Below are 20663 nucleotides of genomic sequence, written 5' to 3'. Positions count from 1 at the left end.
AGTTAAATAACATTGATGCTCCACTTGCGCAGATTAAGGAAATCCCCACTTTAGCAAATTGCGAGAGGGGACTCAACACTCATGAAACCATTCTCTGGCATGAATCAGCACTCCCAGGAGAGAAAAACCAGAGGAGGGGATGAATCTGTAGCATTAATTACTTTAGAATCCTGTTTTCAGTAAACCAATAGTTTTGGTTTTTTGGCTTACGCAACTTGTGTTGGCAGGAAAATTATGCTACAAAGATTTTAGTATAAATAAAAATGACAATATTGGCAGAAATGGTGTAGGAAAGGACAAAACAAGACAATTAGACTCAATAGAATTTGTCTGACTGACAGGTTTAGCCGTGCTTGCTTACCTGCCACAGTTAGCCGAGCAGTCCTGCTCACTATTGTCCCAGCACCCTCTACTGAGGCCTCACACTGGTACAGTCCTTCGTCGGGTCGGTGGTGCTTTGAGTGGACCACATTCTGTACCATTAAGGACCCATCAGGCATCAGCTGCCGTCTCTCATCCATTTCCAGCTTTACGAAGGCTCCGTCTTTTCTCCAGCCAATAATCACAGGGCCTTGGTCTGCTGTTGCCGAGCAGTTTAGTAAGAAGGATCCACCTCGCACGGTTACGGTGTCCGAAGGTTCAGAAACAAATCTCAATGATATGAATCTTCTGATCTGGGAACCTGAAAAAGAATGAAGATGTGGATTAAAAATTGAAAAATGTACTGGTTCGAGCAAGCGTACAATAATGCTATAAATTACTCGTTGTGTCTCAATCTTATTTCTGCTGATGCTGGCAGATAGTTGCAGGGGTGCATTCACCTCGTGCAGTTTGCCAATATCTCAACCACCAACGACATGTGAGTTAAGTGGAAATCTGGATGTGGCAAATTGCACTTCTGAATAATAAATGAATAGGTAAGAGACTTCATCACTGAGCACATGACAGCAACACGCATATTCACATGGCATGTGCCATGCATTGTAACCTATCTCATAGGCAGCACAGTGGTTAGCACTGCTGCCTCGCAGCACCAGGGACCAAGGTTCATTTCCGGCCTTGGGTGACTGTCTGTGTGGAGTTTGCACGTTCTCCCCGTGTCTGCTTGGGTTTTTTCTGGGTGCTCCGGTTTCCTCCCACAGTCTAAAGGTGTGCAGGTTAGGTGGATTGGCCATGCTAAATTGCCTGCTAATGTCCAAAGATGTTCTGGTTAGGTTAAGGGCTGGGGAGTGGGCTTGAGTAGAATACTCTTTCAGAGGGTGGGTGCAGGCTCAATAGGCCAAATCGCCTCCTTCTGCACTGTAGGATTCTAGGATTTTATGATAAAATGCAGTATGCATAATTTTTTTAAGTTTTACTTCTTTTGATACTGCATATTGGCTGTCATGCTTAAATGGTGTGCAGCACAGGTGAAAATCCCAGAGAGGTAACAGAGTTATCATCGAAGTTCAGATGAAAGGTCACGACCTGAAATGCTGACACTTTTTTCATAGAACATAGAACATAGAACGATACAGCGCAGTACAGGCCCTTCGGCCTCGATGTTGCACCGACATGGAAAAAAAAACTAAAGGCCATCTAACCTACACTATGCCCTTATCATCCATATGCTTATCCAATAAATTTTTAAATGCCCTCAATGTTGGCGAGTTCACTACTGTTGCAGGTAGGGCATTCCACGGCCTCACTACTCTTTGCATAAAAAACCCACCTCTGACCTCTGTCCTATATCTATTACCCCTCAATTTAAGGTTATGTCCCCTCGTGCTAGCCACCTCCATCCGCGGGAGAAGGCTCTCGCTGTCCACCCTATCTAACCCTCTGATCATTTTGTATGCCTCTATTAAGTCACCTCTTAACCTTCTTCTCTCTAACGAAAACAACCTCAAGTCCATCAGCCTTTCCTCATAAGATTTTCCCTCCATACCAGGCAACATCCTGGTAAATCTCCTCTGCACCCGTTCCAAAGCTTCCACGTCCTTCCTATAATGAGGCGACCAGAACTGTACGCAATACTCCAAATGCGGCCGTACTAGAGTTTTGTACAACTGCAACATGACCACATGGCTCCAAAACTCAATCCCTCTACCAATAAAGGCCAACACACCATAGGCCTTCTTCACAACCCTATCAACCTGGGTGGCAACTTTCAGGGATCTATGTACATGGACACCGAGATCCCTCTGCTCATCCACACTACCAAGAAGTTTACCAGAAGCCAAATATTCCGCATTCCTGTTATTCTTTCCAAAGTGAATCACCTCACACTTCTCCACATTAAACTCCATTTGCCACCTCTCAGCCCAGCTCTGCAGCTTATCTATGTCCCTCTGTAACCTGCAACATCCTTCCGCACTGTCTACAACTCCACCGACTTTAGTGTTGTCTGCAAATTTACTCACTCATCCTTCTGACAAACAGCAACGGCCCCAGAACAGATCCTTGTGGTATGCCACTTGTAACTGAACTCCATTCTGAACATTTCCCATCAACTACCACTCTCTGTCTTCTTTCAACTAGCCAATTTCTGATCCACATCTCTAAATCACCCTCAATCCCCAGCCTCCGTATTTTCTGCAATAGCCGACCGTGGGGAACCTTATCAAACGCTTTACTGAAATCCATATACACCACTATCAACTGCTCTACCCTCGTCTACCTGTTCAGTCACCTTCTCAAAGAACTCGATAAGGTTTGTGAGGCATGACCTACCCTTCACAAAACCATGCTGACTATCTCTAATCATATTATTCCTATCTAGATGATTATAAATCGTATCTTTTATAATCCTCTCCAAGACTTTACCCACCACAGACGTTAGGCTCACCGGCCTATAGTTACCGGGTTATCTCTACTCCCCTTCTTGAACAAAGGGACCACATTTGCTATCCTCCAGTCCTCTGGCACTATTCCTGTAGCCAATGATGACCTAAAAATCAAAGCCAAAGGCTCAGCAATCTCTTCCCTGGCTTCCCAGAGAATCCTAGGATAAATCCCATCCGGCCCCGGGGACTTATCTATTTTCACCTTGTCCAAAATTGCCAACACTTCTTCCCTACGCACCTCAATGCCATCTATTCTAATAGCCTGGGTCTCAGCATTCTCCTCCACAATATTATCTTTTTCTTGAGTGAATACTGACGAAAAGTATTCATTTAGTATCTCGCTTATCTCCTCAGCCTCCACACACAACTTCCCACCACTGTCCTTGACTGGCCCTACTTTCACTCCTAGGATGCTGGTTGACCTGCTGTGCATTCCAGAATTTTCAGTTTTCAGTTAGGAATTGCATCATCCACAGTATTTTGCTTTGAAGATATTGGGCTGCAGCGCCCTAAAATCAACAATGGTATTTTACGGAGCGGGGGAGGGAGTCTGTCATAGTGGTCAACATGATAAGTTAGAATACATTTGCTGGGTTGACAGGAAAAGCGAGGCCAACCAATGACAAACAGCTCCCATAAAGCATGTGATGGCAAACAGCCAGAAGCATCCTCACACACTCTATCTGCACCATATCTGTATTCCAAACTTTGGTGAAAGAGAAAGACTACAAACCTTTGCAATGATTGGAGTGAACTAAATATGCTTGTCAATTATATTTCCTATGTTTTATATATAAGGCACGTTTGACAGAAATGAAGTCATGTGGCTACAAAGATGTTTAAAAAGAAATTTGAACTTCCAACTAATAGCTGAACAAATGACACAAGATTTCACATATTAATATGTTTAATGTGACAAACAGATTAAAGGCATTGTTGACTTAAGCATTATTTTTCTTGGAAACTTATATTTCAAACCACAAAACCGAACTTTTAACACAACTATAGAAACCCACTATCAGGTCCTTTAAGTAGTCATTCAATCTCTCTTGAACCAGTCCAAACGTATTCTTAGCTCTTGGGATTTACTTCTGACCTTTTCCTTTTCAAGCCTGGAAACTTTGAACTCCAGAATTGTCTTTCCGGGTGTGAGTTTTCATGGAAACTTCGCCCTCTAGCTAAAGCATGGCAAATCTTCCAGCCCCATTTTAACGCTTCAGGAATTTGATCTCTCCAATCGGCTCCCACCCACATCCCTGCAGGGTGAAACGGCGACTTTCAGACCCTTGTTACTATCTCTTCCGGTCCACAGAAAACTAACCTAGTTATACTCAAGGTGATATTTTAGGAAAGCCCAATATCACAATGACTTCTTCTGTGCCCTTCCCATCTCAAAGCCCATCACCATGGATATTTGGATCACAGAGCCTAGTATCCAGGTAGAAATGCTGATTAGTTGTCTTTCGACCTCCAACTCTATTCTATCATTAAATTAAATAGTTCTGCAACCTTATGTCAGCAACACTTTGATGGAACTTTGGAGACACAGAGTATCCATTGCCAGTATACAGATTGCTGCCATTGTCCAAAACATAACAATCACATAAACCTCAAAATTGTAACAAGACTAGTCCAATGATCCTTCTTGCAAGAAGGGACCTAATAATGCAATCATTGATGTAATAAATGATAGGGTAATGTTATGTTCATATTTTATGGAAAGCAACTTTTAAATACTTCAATACTTAAATACTTCAATACATCAATTTAAAACAGTTACCATGGCCGGAATTCTCCCATAATTTGTTAGAGTGCCAGTTTCTGACTGAAAACCAGCATGTATCTCTCCAGATGCGCTGTTGAGTTTTCAGACCAGATCTAGGGCCACTCTGACAAAAATATTAGAGGGTGTGGTTTGCGCCGGTGGGGCTAGTGGGGCGGGGCCTGATAGAGTCAGAAAGGCTGGCTCCACAGAGTTCAGGGTTCCATCTTTAAAGAGTGTTTAAATATCGTTCAGCCACAACCAACCCCCCCCCCCCCCCCCCCCCCCCCAAACCACCACCACCATGAAGGCATTGCAGGCTCTACCCTTCCATCTCCACGGCATAATCATGGGAGGAACGCGCACCCACCCCTGGCAAAATCATCAGGTGCTCTCCCCACCCCCCCGGTCAATATATATCGTGGCAGTATTGCCATGTTCCCCCCTCCCCACCACTGCCCTTTCCACCACTGTGCCTGCAAGTTTTCCCTCTCAATGGCAGCTCCCCATCACTACCCTTCAAAGGCCTCACGCTCTTCCTCCCACCACACTTAACAGGAAAGCCCCTGCCAATTAGGCTCCCAAGGGCCCACCTCTGGCACTGCCCATTGACATCATCTGAAAGGGACATCAAGAAACATGATCTCGCCGGCGTGAATTCTCGTGGGATTTTGCATCATGTCACCATTCTCACTGATGCCGAATGCGGGTACAAAATCGCCCCCATGTGTGAGAATATGGACTTACATGATATGAATTCTTCACATATTAGAATCTTCCCATCTGTCCCTCATGAACATGGGACTGGATTCTCTGATTTGAAGACTAAGTGCTGACGCCGGCATGGGAACAGTAGCATTTTATGCCCGCAAAAGCAGCACCGATCCTCTGTCTGGTTGGGGTCTAGCAGGCACACAGCGTAAAGCCCCAGCTTTACCTGTGGATATGGCCGTAGAATTGCCGGGTCAGTGGCCGCCCATGCGTACATCAGCAGCCGCGCCATGCAACATGGTGCCAGCCACGCGCGGACCAGGCTCGCCATCCCTGGACAACCCCCCACCAATGCCCCCAGCCCAGGCCAAAGCACTGATTGCCGTGGAACAGCTCCCACCCGACTGTGGCGGCGCTGGACACAGTCCGCAGCTGCCACACCGGATTCATGAAAGAAAATAGCATGAGTGACTGACACCGTTGGGAACTCGGCCCATCAGGGGCGGCGCATCGAGGGAGGGCCTAAGGTGATGTCTTGAGGCTGTCCCGACGGCGTGCGGCGTACTCCCCGCGTATGCCATTTTGGAGCGTGAGGAGCATTGTAAAAGCGGCGCCGCACCCCCGATTTCAGCAGCAGAGACTGGAGAATCCCGCCCAAGATCTTTCAAAATGGTAGCTATAGTTTTTAGAGCGGCTTCAAGTCAAAATGAACTGGTGAAGTTGCTGTGAATTTTATGATACAGAATTAGGAAGCAATGTTGGGCCCACCTATTTGCAAAGTCATGGAAATATGTTGAAGTGCATACTCCTGTGTGAAATTCCATATTATGAAAAACAAGGACTAAATTAAAGATCAAATGTTGGGCACTAAAAGATTAAATGAAAAAATGAAATGAAAATCGCTTACTGTCACGAGTAGGCTTCAATGAAGTTACTGTGAGAAGCCCCTAGTCGCCACATTCTGGCGCCTGTTCGGGGAGGCTGGTACGGGAATTGAACCATGCTGCTGGCCTGCCTTGGTCTGCTTTAAAAGCCATCGATTTAGCCCAGTGTGCTAAACCAGCCCCTAGTGATTAATGATGATTAATTGTAGATGATTAATGCTTCAGGTGCATTGCTGTATCATGACTCTTCCAGGTTCCGAGGTACTATAATCTAAGATGAAGGTACAATAACCTTTTAGTAATTTCCCTGTAAATTGCAAAAAGTCTTATTCATCCATTACCCTTGTGTTATCGGCCACAATTGGCTTCTGGTCCTGTAATTCCTTGGGCTGGATTCTCCGTTCTCGAGCCTACGTGCTCCCGCCAACAGAGAATCACTACAGATCTCCGCTGGCACTGGGAACGGAGTATGCGAGTCTCATTCTTTTACCATTGTAATTGATGAATGGGGGAGAGCTTGCTAGATTCCGCTGAAATTCCGGTATCGGGCCGTTGTTTTGAGCAGGTGGCCCAATACTGAGGTACTTTCACTTAGCTGCAGTTGATGTTGTGTGGAGCTGTCAATCATAGCAAGAGCATTTATAAACATTGTCGTTAGGATCAAAGAAGTGTACTTGAGATGCAATCAAGCATGAAGGGAAAGATAGATAAGTAATCTACCAAGCACCTGTCTTTGCTCTCAATCATTGGCTAATGCAATGTATTGCTGTGTAAAACTGAATGGAAAATTTGCATTTCAAAGACTGTCAAGGAATATGAAGGCCTTTCAATTGTATTTGGATTTTCAGACTGCCTCTCACACTTTTAACAACTACTTATTTAAATACTTTTGTCTGAGGCAGCATATATAAGAGAAGGGTTCAATGAAAATGCAGTGAATTTTCACTCTACTGTGTCATGTGAGTGTACCTTTAAAAAATGGGTGTTTATAAATGGGTGTGTATATAAATATCTGTAGTGAAAGTACCTTTAAGAAATGGGTGTTTACGACTGCAGTGATTTCAGAGAGTGAGTGGAGCTGGGCTATCTGTCAGCTTTTCACTTTTGTTTTTGAGCAGGCTGCAGGGTGTGTTTTAGTTTCTCTGAAACTGAAGCCAGACCAATCAGGTGTACTGCTGTTCTCTCTGCCATCAAAAGTCTATCTCTTGCTCATTTGGTGAATTCATAATTATAAATGTTCTCAGTAGTGAATGTAAACCTAATGTGCTTCTGGTAGAAGGTGTTTTAAGTATTATGGATGTTAAAAGGAAAGCTTAAAGGATTACTTAGTGCTGTATTCTTTGGGGGTTGTATTTGAATTAATGGTTGCTAAGATGTTCACTGTTTTAAAAAGGTTAACTTGAATTCATAGAATAAACATTGTTTTGCTTTAAAAAAATACTTTTCCATTTCTGCAGTACCACACCTGTAGAGTGGGACGTATGCTCCCCATACCACAATCTATCAAAAGTTGTGGGTCAGGTGAACTCCATGATACACCTTGGGGTTCTCTAAACCCCGGCCCATAACAACTGCCTGGACTGTTCTTCAGCTTTCAGGCCGGGGTAACGCATGGGAGTCTTTGATGGGGGAGTCTGATGGGCGGTGTCTGATGGTGGGGTCAAATGGAGGGGTCTAATTGGGGATTCAGGTCACCCTCGTTCATACATGCTGCGGGGGAGGTGGCATGTCATTCCTGTGATGGGGTGGGGTAAGAGGTGGGAGATGCCCCTACTTGTCAGGGAGCCAGGCAAGATTTTCATTGTCAGGGGGAGGGGGCATCCTGATGGACTTTCGGGGGCACCTCAGTTATACACTGACCCCCTTGATCCACCGCATCAGGGCCACATTTGGATTTCCCGCTGTGGGGATTGAAGAATGACTAGGAGGTGTAGACTCTGGTTTCCAGCCCGCTAACCAAATCTCTCATTTGCATCCTCCCACCGCAGCGGGACAGGTAACACGCTGAGGCTTCTGGTAGGAGATTGGAGCATCGACGCTCCATCCTCTGTCTGATCTGGAATCCCGATACCGGCATCGGGCAACCGAGAATCCACACCCGCAATTTTAAAAGTCTCGTTCATGTTTTCAATCCCTCTTTGGTCTTGTCCCCTCCCAATCTCTGTAATCTCTTCCAGTCTTCCAGCCCTCCGAGATCTCTGCACTTCCCCAATTCTGGCCTCTTGTATACCCAAACTTTTTTGTTCTGCTAAAGACAGTTGTACCTTTAACCCGTAAGGTCCTAAGCTCTGAAATTCCCATCCTAAATTTCTCTTCTATCCTTTCATATTCTCCCTCTCGTCCTATCCGATTTTCCCTTAAACTTACCTTTTGTTGTAATACATCTTTATTTGTCAGTGTCAAATTTATTTAATAATCGCTTCGCAGGTGTTTTATTATGTTAAAGGTGCTATATAATTCCAAGCCCTTGCTGTTGACCTGGACTTAGAATATTCACTGCAAGATAGCGGGAATTTCTAGATATTTGCCTATAATGCCATCGGATTTTTTTGAATCAGCCACACGACTGAGCTGGAGGACCTCAGCAATAGGGAGCCTGTTGTTCAGAGATACTTCATAAGATTTATCTGTATCTGCAAGGTAGCACAATGGTTAGCACAGTTGCTTCACAGCTCCAGGGTCCCAGGTTCGATTCCCGGCTTGGGTCATTGTCTGTGCGGAGTCTGTGTCGGTTTCCTCCCACAATCCTAAAATGTGCAGGTTAGGTGGATTGGCCATGCTAAATTGGCCTTAGGTTAGGTGGGTTACTGGGCTACGGGGATAGGGTGGAGGTGTGGTGCAGACTCGATGAGCCGAGTGGCCTCCTTCTGCACTGTAAATTCTATGATTCTATGCATGATAGGCTCATATACTGCTGATAATGCTGAATCTGTGGTTCATGTACTGTATACTAGTCCCACTGATTCTGTGGCTGGTGCAGCATACAATAGTTCCACTGAATCTGTGACTTTGTAATGCACAATGATTGTTCTGAGTCTGTGACCGATGCGCTACACAATGATCCTTCTGAGTCTCAGTGGATACAGTCCATTTAAGGATCAGACGTTGATCATTTGCATATATTGGCATGAAATTTCTTTCCTGCTGTATGTTCCATGTTCTGTGTGCTGATGAAAGAGATTCAAACCTGCTGCATTGCAAGGCCAGAAATGCACTCACGTAACCTGGATTGCTGCAACGGAACATTATTGTATCCCAGCTGTAGAGAAGCCGAAATATCTTTCAACAATTCCCATTAGCAGTTTGTCATTTTGCTGTTCTAAATTCGCTAAGGTGGAAAATCTTGAAATGCTGAATTATTACATATAAATATATATATATTATATATATCACAGTTAGGTTCCTCTCCCACAACATCAGCGTTGTGCTTGACATATATCAGCCGTGGTATCAGAAAACTTTCACTAAAACCTGCAGATCGTTAACAATATGCATTGGCACATTTAATAGAAAACACAAGGTGAAAAGAAATAAATTGAATCAGACGCATCAATTGACATCTGGTGACAGACTGACCAAAACGAATAAGTGGTTTTTAAAAATGCACATACAATCCTAAGTGGAGCAGCAAGCAATAATAATCTTGGTTTGTGGTAAAACTTCACACATCAGGAATTTGCTTGAAAGTAATCTGTGGCCTTTGACTTTTCCTGAGGACCTGAGAACATCACAAGCAACCAATTTGTTCTTTTCCTATATTAGAGCCCCCGCTATGAGGCTGCACAGATAGACTTGCAAATGTTCTTTCTCTCAAGGAACGAATGACGAATAAATGATGAGCATTGAACAAGGTTTAAGAAGTCAAAAATAAATGTTCTTCCGGCTCTCTTCGTTCCTTTTACAGACATTGGCAAGTAGGAATCAAGAAAGTAAATTAAGAAGATTGCCTTCCCAGGAAGTGCAAAATGGAGATCATAGTGTAAGTCGCTTTCTCACAAGATAAAAAGCAGCATTGGCAGATAAATAGCTGACTGCCAAGCCGCCAAGACAGGATGTGGAAAATGGTAGGCATGGGGACACAAGAACACATGGCACAGAAGGAGCTCACTCAGCCCATTGTAAGAGCTATCAAGATAGTCCCACTCCTTACCTCTGGCCCCATACCGAATATTTGTTACGTTCCTTTTTGAAAGTTACTGTTGAATCTACACAATTTCATGCATTCCAGGCCACAACAAATCGCCACGCAAAAAATATTTTCATATTGCCTTGCCAATCAACTTGTTTGTGTCCACTGGTTTGTGACCTTTTAATAATAATCTTTATTGGTATCACAAGTAGGCATACATTAACACTGCAAGGAAGTTACTGTGAAAATCCCCTAGTCGCCACACTCCGGCACCTGTTCGGGTACACAGAGGGAGAATTCAGAATGCCCAAGTCACCGAACAAGCACATCTTTGTGCTGTGCACAGTCAGTTTCAGGAGCTTGGCACCAAATTACAAAGCAGAACCTCAGAGGTCTGGATTATTACCTGAGCCACGTGAAAATTGGCGCGGGATGAATCCGGTCAGGGAGATGAATGTGGCTGGAAAACTACTGTGGGAGAAGTGGCCATTTCATTGGGCACTGGCACAAGTTCAAGGGAAAGGGGAATCAATACCATTGAGACGTTCTGTACCTGAACCATGCTGGGACCGGTGTTCTTGGGAGACATGTAACTAAAGAAGTACAGAGGGTTTTAAACTAAGAAATGGGGGCAATGGATCAAATATCGGAAGATGTGGCAAATCAAAGAGTGGAGACAAGGAAAAAGAGAAAGTTATTAATATGGGAAATGAATAACAGATCGTGACGGGACGGGACGAATCTAATAGTAAATCAACAGTTGAGACTAGAGGTCATAAAAAGTATAAAAGGATAAAACTAAAGACTTTGAGCGGATCTAACCAAGTTGGAACAGAGTCTGTGATTACCATATTTAGCTGGGTATTTCCCAGCTATCTCATTCTAATATGCAGAGTTGCCAGATAGTGATCCATCCCACAATGGATGGGATGCAGATTGTGACATCTCGCAAGATCTAACGCGATCTCGCGTGCCATGGCGATCTGGGTAGATCCCAAAAGAGGGATTTCCTGGCATCTACCGGCCACGCTGCGCTGCCTTTCGGGCACAACACGGCCAGTAGATGGCACCCTTTGTACCTGAATGCATGAAGCATTCAAAACAAAACAGATGATCTAAGAGCGTAAATAAGTACAATTTTACAGCTATTAGAGAGACATGGGGTTGGATTCTCCATTATTGGGACGATGTCCCCATGTCAAAACCGTGGAGTTTCATGCCAGAAAAACTGGCGTGACAGAACCACTAATTCACAGCCCTGCAGGGGCTCACAGGGACCCGGAGTAGATCTCGCAGCTTTTGCTGCAGATACGGGCCCCCACCCCACTTCCGGGTCGGAGGCCGTACATGCGCACGGCGGCAGCCTCCATCGGCCGCACCGTGCCCTATGGCGGGCCTGGACCGCGGAGCCAGACCCAAGAATGATACCCCCTCCCCCCAATCGGCCGCTGCCCGACCCTCAAAACCAGCACAAGCACCCCCCGGTCAGCTGGAGCACGTTAGTTCCTTCCACGCCGTCGGGACTAAGGGGGTGGAGAATTGCTGAGCAGGCCCCGGCAATGGTCGCAGGTGGTGGCGCCGGTCCCGATTCCTTGTGGGAACATCGATTCTCCGTCCCCGCGTCAACGGCAATTTCAGCACAAGTGTGCTGAGAATCCAGCCCGTCGTTGCAGAAGGTATGAATTGGGATCTGATTATTAAAAGATACAATGAGCGGGATTCTCTGATCCTGAGGCTAAATGTTGACGCCGTCGTAAATGCCGTCGCGTTTCCCGGTGGCGTCAACATGGCCTCAGGAGCATCGATTCTGACCCCTACAGGGGGCCAGCACAACACTGGAGCGACCCCTGCCACTCCAGCTGCCGATCCTGGCGTCAGATGGGCGCCATGGATCTGCACATGCCCATCCCGGGAGGAGAATCGCCGGGGAGGGGCTCCGTAGAGCGGCCACCGACCGGCGCCGCACCGGTGCCAATGGCGCCGATTCTTCGCTCTCTGGAGAATCACGTCCCAGTGTCGGGGCAGCGTGGCGCAATTCACACCGGTCGCGGCAATTCTCCGGCCCGGCGTTGGGGTGAGAGAATCCCGCCCAATACATTTAGGAAAGTCAGAAACCGAGGAAACGGTGGAGGGTTGATTCTGTTAGTTAATGATGGTAGTAATCTTCATTATTGTCACAAGTAAGCATACATTAATACTGCAATGAAGTTACTGTGAGAAGTCCCTAGTCGCCACACACTGCCGCATGGTCAGGTACACAGAGGGTGAATTCAGAATGTCCAAATTACTTAACAACACTTCTTTCGGGAGGAAACCAAAGTACCCGGAGGAACCCATGCAGACATAGGGAGAACGTGCAGACTTCACACAGACAGTGACCCAAACTGAAATCGACCCTGGAACCCTGGCGCTGTGAAGCTACAGTGCTGACCACTGTGCTACCGTGCCGCCCTGATATTAGCACAATTGGGGCCAATTTAGCTCAGTTGGCTGTCCAGCTGGTTTGTGATGCAGAGCAAAGCCACCTGCGCGGGTTATATTTACATACCAGCTGAGGTTATTCATGAAGGCCCGCCTTCTCAACCTTGTTCCATGCCTGAGGTGTGGTGACTCTCTAGTCAAAGCAGCACAGCGCGGCACAATGGCAGTGATTAGTACTGCTGCCTCCCAGCTCCAGGGCCTGGGGTTTAATTCCGGCCATTGGTGACTGCCTGTGTGGAGTTTGCACTTGCTCACCGTGTCTGAATGGATTTTCTCCGGGTGCTCTGGTTACTGCTCACAGCCCAAAGATGTGCAGGTTAGGTGGATTGGCCATGCTAAATTACCCCTTAGTGTCCAAAAAGTTGGTTGAGGTTACTGGGATAGGTTGGAGGTGTGAGCTTAAGTAAGGTGCTCTTTCCAAGGGCCAGTGCAGATGGGTCATTTGACTCAATGGGTCAAATGGCCTCCTTCTGCACTGTAAATTCTACGATTCAATGATTCTATGAAATCACCAACAGTCAGCTCTCCGCCCTCAAAGGGAAAAGCAGCTCATAGTCATCTAGGACGATGGCGTCTTTACTTAGCACAATGGAGAGACATGATCCAAGTTCAGGAAACCAGAATGTGAAAATGGTTTGTGGAGAGATGAAAAATGGCAAGAATCGCTTGTGGAAGTTATGTACAGGACCACAAACAGCCACCACATCATTGGGTGGAACATAAAGAAAGAAATAATGGGAGCTAATCAGGAAGACATGGCAATAATCATGGGAGATTTTAATCTACAAATAGACGGGAAAAATCAGATGTAAGTTAGCCTAGATGAGGAGTTCACAGAATGTTTTCGGAATCGTGTCTTTGAACAGCATGTTCTGGAGGAGTAGATATGAGTCTCGGCAACTATGAGGGCATTAAAGCTGAACTATCTAAAGTGAATTGAGAAATTAGATTAAGGTATAGGTCAATAACGATGCAGTGGCAAACATTCAAGGGGATATTTCAGAATGCATAGAATAGATATATTCCAATGAGCCCAAGGAACAGATCAGTGATTAACTAGAAAGGTTAAATATAGTATCAAACTTGAATAAAACATGTATAATTTTGCATAGACAATTGGCAGGTCAGAAAATTGAACAGAATGTAAGGAACAGCAAAGGAAAGCACAAAGATTAACAAGGAGGGGTAAATTGGAGTACAAGAGAAAGCTAGCAAGAAAAATAAAGCAGATAGTAAAAGGTTTTATAAATACTGAAAGAAGAAAACAGCTGGGCGGCATGGTGGTGCAGTGGTTAGCACTGCTGCTTCACGGCGCCGAGGACACTGCCAATGTTGCGTTTGCACATTCTCCCCGTGCCTGCGTGGGTATCACCCCCACAACCCCAGAAGATGTGCAGGGTAGGTGGATTCCCATAATCGGGAAAAAATAATTGGGTACTCCAATTTTTTAATAAAGAAAAGAGCTAACAAAGTGAGCATGTATCCTATAGAACGTGAGTCTGGAGAATTGATATCAGAAAACAAGGAAATGGCAGATGAATTTAACAGGTATTTAGCATCAGTCTTTACTGTAAAGTAACATTCCAGAAGCAGCTATAAACCAAGAAATGGAAGGAGTGTAAGAACTCAGAGAAGCGACAGTCACCAGAAAAGTGGTACTCAGTAAATTGTTGGAGTTTTGGCTTGACAAGAACATGGGTCCTGAAGGACTTCATCCTAGTGTTTTAAGGAAGTGTCTGGTGAGATAGATAGTTTTAATTTTCCAAAACTCTCCAGATTAGACTGGAAGATAGAAATTGTAACTGCGTCACTCAAAAAGGGAGGAAGACATAATGTGGGAAACTACAGGCCTGTTAACTTAACAGCTGTCACGTACTGCCCAGGTACCTCTTCCTATTCAGAGCCATCCCGATCTACATCCCCAAGGCCTTCTTCAAAGCACTGGACAAACTAATCATGGCGCTCGTATCAGGGGGGAAGAATGCTAGGATCACAAAGAAGGTCCTACAAAAAACAAAATCAAGGGAAGGGCTAGCCCTCCCAAACCATTCTACCACTGGGCAGCGACGGCCGAGCGAATAAGGGGATGGATCAAGGAGCCAGAAGCCGAGTGGGTGCGCGCGGAAGAGGCCTCCTGTAAGGGGACCTCCCTCCGGGCCCTCGCCACGGCGGCACTCCCATCCCTACCCATTAAACACTCCAGCAGCCCGGTGGTGATAGCCACCCTCCAGTCCTGGAACCAGCTACAGCAGCAATTTGGCCTGACCAACCATAGGTTCACACCAGCACTGACTGACGCCACCTTCAAAAGGTGGAGACAGGACGAGGGGACACTGACAGTCATGGGCCTATACACCGACGGCAGGTCACGACAGTGGACGAACTGACGGGGAAATTCCAGCTGGCCAGGGGGAACGAGCTAAGGTACCTGCAGCTCAGAAACTTCCAACGAAGGGAGACAAGGACTTACCCACAACCGCTACGACAGACATTACTGGAAGAGTTACTGGACGCAAGCATATTAGAGAGAGGAAACTGTAGCGACATGTACGACCGACTGGTAGAAGGGGCGGACACCGTACTGGACGCAACAAGAAGGAAATGGGAGGAGGATCTGAGGATCGCGATAGGGTGGAGACTCTGGAGCGAAGCACTGCATAGGGTCAACTCCACCTGCACCTGCACAAGGCTCAACCTGACGCAACTAAAAGTGGTACATAGAGCCCACTGAACAAAAACTCGTATGAGTAGGTTCTTCCCGGAGGTGGAGGATAGATGTGAACGGTGCCAAGGAGTCCCAGCCAACCACGCCCACATGTTCTGGTCTTGCCCCAGACTTGTGGAGTACTGGACTTCCTTCTTCGAGTCAATGTCCAAAGTGGTGGGGGTGAGGGTGGAGCCATACCCAAAAGTGGCGGTCTTCGGGGTTTCAGACCAGCCAGATCTATTTCTGGGGAGGAGGGCAGACACCCTTGCCTTTGCCTCCCTGATCGCCCACCGTAGAATCCTGTTTGGTTGGCAGTCAGCAACATCACCCAAAGCTGCAGACTGTCTGTCCAACCTCTCAGAATCTCTCCAAATGGAGACAATCAAATTCACCATCCGAGGGTCAGACGACGGCTTCCACAGAACGTGGGAGCCATTCACCCAATTGTTCCAGGACTTGTTTGTGGCCAACAAACAAGCAGAAGAACAGCCAGGTAGCCAGGAACCAGGGAAAGCAGCCAAAGCATGAGAGGGGGGGGGGGGGGGGGGGGGGGGGGGGGACAACTCAGTCTAAGAGGAAGGAAAGGCAAACCACGGGGGGGAAGAGACAGGGAACAATAGAGGAGAGCCAGGGAGATAGCGAGGTTGGGAGGCAGGGAAACATTAACCAACTTGACATCCACAGGAACAGAGAAAAAGGAGAATACAGGCAGAGGACGGGAGGGCCGGCTGAAGCCAACGGCAGTGAAATCCGGTCGGGAGAAGCGAGTGGCAACACCGGCACCAGACCCACTTGAGGATTGCCCTCCGGAAGTGCCTCGCCGGCACAAACGGATGCCAACTTATATAAATATATATATATATCATATCCTGTGTACATAATGGCAAAATATACTCTGTTCAAAAATCCAATAAAAAACATTTATAAAAAAAAACTTAACAGCTGTCATGGGGAAAATGTAAGAAGTTATTATTAAATAAGTTAGAACAGGGGCCTTGGATAAGGTCAAGGTGTCAGGCAGAGTCAACATGGTTTTGTGAAAAGAAAATCATGTTTAACCAACTTATTGGAGTTCTTTGAGGAAGTAATGTTTGCTGTGAATAATGGGGATGCTGTGGATGTATTGTATTTTGATTTCCAGAAGGGGTTTCAAAAAGTGCAACACCAATGGTTATTGTGGAAAATAAAAGCTTATGTTAAAGACGGTAACATATTGGCATAGAAGATTAGCTGGCTACAGGAAGCAGGGAGAAGGCATAAATGGGTATTTTTCAAGATGGCAATTGTAACGAGTGGTGGGTCACAGGGATTGGTGCTGGGACCTCAGCGGTTTACAATTTATAGAAATAACTTAGATGAAGGAATCGGGTTGCCAATTTTGCTGATGACACAAAAATAGGTAGGAAGCTAAATTGTGAAGAGGATGTAAGGAAGTGACAAAAAGACATAGGGTGGAATTCTCCAGCCTCCCAGCCGCGTGTTTCTCGGCAGCGGGAGATGGCACACCGATTGCTGGCGGCGGGATTCTCTGCTCCTGTCGCTGTCAATGTGAATTCCCAATGAAGCCACCCCTCCCGCCGGGATACCCGTTGGCAGGTGTGTGCTGCCAGCAGGACCAGAGATTCCCGCAGATAGGTGAAGCGAATCAACAAGAATCTGGAAAATGGAGTATGATGTGGGAAATGTGAAATTGTCTCTTTGTATCTCCACTGCTTTTAGTTTTGCACTGGAAAATTCTCTGATCTTGCCCGAAAACCAGCGGCGGAGAATTCGGCAGACGGCGTCGGAGCGGCAGGGCGGGATTCACGCCGCCCCTCGGCGTCGGGCCATTCTCCGACCCGGCGGGGGGGGGGGTCAGAGAATCCCGTCCTTGGTGTCTGATTGAGGGACACCAGTTCAGGAAGGTGAGAACCACCCACCTGCTTACTTCCAACCTCCTACTCCCTGCAGACAGGAAGCCACACCCCTAACCCCTCACCTAATCCTCACTCACCCGTGACCTGGATCTCTTGGAGATCCAGGGGCAGGATTCTCCGACCCCCCGCTGGGTCGGAGAATCCCAGGGGGCGGCGTGAATCCCGTCCCGCCGCCACGACGGTAGCTGCCATATTCTCCGGAGCCGGTTTTCGGGCAGGGGCGGGCATCACGACACGCCGGTCGGGGGACATTGGCAGCGACCCCCCCTTCCCGGCCCCCTGTTTTTGGCCAGTCACGCTGGTGTGGATTGGACATAGTCCCACACGGCAGGATCTAGCAGGTAAGTTGGCTGGTGCGGTCCTCAGGGGGTCGTAGGGGGATCCGACACGGGGGGGGGGGGGGGGGGGGGGCATGGTGGCCTGACCCGCGATCGGGGCCCACCGATCTGCAGGCAGGCCTATGCCATGGGGGCACTTCTTCCTTCCGCGCCTGCCCCTGTAGGGCTCCGCATTGGCCGGCACTGAGACGACACCCCCCCTACGCATGCGCCAGAATACGCCGGCCGGTCTGCGCATGCGCTGGAGCACGCCGATGGTTCTGCGCATGCGCTAATGCATGCAGTCCCCGGCTGTTGTGGCGCCAATCCCTCTGCCACTGGCCTAGCCCCCGGAAGTGCGGAGAATTCCGTTACTTCCGGTCGGCCCGACGCCGGAGTGGTTTACGCCATTTTTAACGCTAGCGTCGGGCCATCCGCCGATTCGGGAAAATCCTGCCCCCCAAGTCTCTGATGGGTTAATTACCAGAAGTAGCCATCATTCCTGGTGGCACTGATGGGTTATAGGGAGCCGCCAACCTCTGCCCGAAACTTGTTGATCTTCCAGTGCAAAGAATTGTCCTTGACAAAGTGTTGCAGACTGGCACATTCCAAGGTGCAGGACTATGTGCTGAGGATGCACTCAAGGTTGGGGCAGCTGCCACCAAGATGCAATGAGGAAAGGGCACTGTGTGAGGCCTTTCAGCCAATGTAGACCGAGGGGCTGCCAAATGTGTAAACCCCTCAGACTGTGTGCTTAATCCTAACTCTATGTAACTGTATTGAAGCACTGCAGAGTGAAACATGACCAATGTTTCACTCAAAAAGAATCGTACTCCCTGTGATAAAAATATTGAAGTTTGTAATGTCCTCATTACTGAATTGAAGCACCTCAGAGTGCATCGTGGTCTTGGAGAAAATGTGAATATTTGTACTTCACTGTTATGACAATGTTTATAATGCTTCTTTCAAAGATTTTATTATTAAAGTATATTTTTGCAATAAAAAATAGCGAGCCATGGGACTCTGATTAACAAGCAGCTCTTGGCAGGCAGGATTTCCACCCCAGCGGTCCTAAATCCCAGGGAAGACTTGAACCTCGACAGTTAAGTGCTTGATCCATGCTTATTCTAGCGGGCGCTTCCCCGGTGGGGATGACCTGGGTTCCTACTGGTTCTTAGGCGATCAGCAAGACGCCTGTCTCCAACATCAAATTCCGTCAAATAGCCACATGTAAAGGAGATGCAAATTGGATCCACAGAATAATCAGAAACAGCTGCTGTTTGAAAAAATGGGGGCGGAGGTTAAGATCTGAAATTGTTGAGCTCAATGTTATGAGTAGAAGACTGCCTTTAAGACCCACTCAAAAATCTTTAGAACTAAAAAAACCAAAATGTTCAAAGATTTTTAAAAAATATCGCCTTCTTTAAAGCCTGTGACTGTTGCGTACGGTGCCAGTCTGAAAATGTATCTAAAGTTAAAGCTCATGGAATCTCCAGGACAATTCTGGATGTTTGACCATCATAGCTAGAGGGAGGGGGACTATCATTTCTCACTGATTCCTTTACAACCCAGTGAAGTCCTATCACCCCACAGCTCTGCCTTGCTACATCACAGCAGGCTGGAGGAGCACATGCAACGAACAATGAATAGGCAGAATAAGAAGTCTTACAACACCAGGTTAAAGTCCAACAGGTTTGTTTCAAACACGAGCTTTCGGAGCACGGCTCCTTCTTCAGGAAGAAGGAGCCGTGCTCCGAAAGCTCGTGTTTGAAACAAACCTGTTGGACTTTAACCTGGTGTTGCAAGACTTCTTACTGTGCTCACCCCAGTCCAACGCCGGCATCTCCACATCATAGGCAGAATAAGACTGAGATCAGAAGGATGTAAATAGAAAATAAAAAGAGCAACATCGCTGGATCATTCTCAGAGGGCAAAGTTATTTTTGTGTATCTGGAATAAATCTTCAGAACTGCAGTGTGAGATAGGAGAAACCTCTGTACAAAATCTGCCAAAAGGGCTGATCAAAGGATTGTAGAAATGTTGAAGTCAAAGGAGGCTACTTGAGCTCTGGATGCAGGAATGGCAGAGGGGAGCATAATTACACTGTGCAATCTAAAGGACAGATGGGCAACAACATTTAGTCCAGATAAACAAGCAATTGTTTAATTCAGCTTGCAGTTTGATCAAATTTTCTAATGGGGCACTATGTTTCCTTTGATGAGGATTAAAACAGAAAAAGAGGTATCAAGGGCGGGATTCCCCCTTTCCTTCCACTTTGCTGCAGCAGAGGTGGCCTGCTATTGCCCAGTAGCAGGATTTCTGGTTCTGCTACTATCAACAGGGTTTTCTATTGTTCGTGGCTTTGCCACCAGGGAATCTGGGGCAGGGAGCCTCCGTCAGCGGGATCAGAAGATCCTGCCACGAGGAGCAGCCATAACATTTCAGACACAGGGTGCTAGATAGACCTTGTTTGGAATATCAGTGTAACTTTTGTAATGGAGGCTTACCCATTGCACAATGTGATTTGAGAGTCAGGCATAAAGGTCAGGTTCATTGTGCTGATAATGTTCTAGGGACATAGGACATAGGAGTTGGAGTAGGCCATTCAGCCCATCTCGAGCCTCATAGGTGATTATCTACCTCAAAGTCACAATCCAACACTATCACCATATCTCTTGGATGTCCTTGGCAGCCAGAAATCTATTGATTTTATCGCTTCTCGGCCTTTTGGCTAAGATTGAGCGTAGATTGAGCCTTTTGGCTCAGATCTGGTATGTCTCCTTTATGGGGACCATGAATTGGATTCAATTTGAATTGGTTTTTGGAGCAGGCAAGGAGCTGGATTAAGGGTTCGCCTCTGTCCACACTCTGAGCCCTGGCTTTGTAACTAAGATAAAGTAATTTTTTTTAAATTTTAAAAAAGAAATCTAT

The 20663-nt window shown here is 46.7% G+C and overlaps 1 protein-coding gene across 1 annotated transcript in view; it reads right to left on the bottom strand.

The window, feature by feature from the left end:
- Positions 1-20663, bottom strand: part of dcc (DCC netrin 1 receptor) — a 1518136-nt gene that overhangs the window by 1025982 nt on the left and 471491 nt on the right. Inside the window, exon 4 of the mRNA XM_038792949.1 lies at positions 362-682. Coding sequence (XP_038648877.1) covers positions 362-682 — 321 coding nt within the window. The remainder of the gene's footprint in view (positions 1-361; positions 683-20663) is intronic.

Source organism: Scyliorhinus canicula, chromosome 3 (assembly GCF_902713615.1).
Source record: "Scyliorhinus canicula chromosome 3, sScyCan1.1, whole genome shotgun sequence".
Taxonomy (NCBI): Eukaryota; Metazoa; Chordata; class Chondrichthyes; order Carcharhiniformes; family Scyliorhinidae; genus Scyliorhinus; species Scyliorhinus canicula.
The sequence above is the reverse complement of the archived record's forward strand: the minus strand, read 5'-3'. Positions and strand labels throughout refer to the sequence as shown.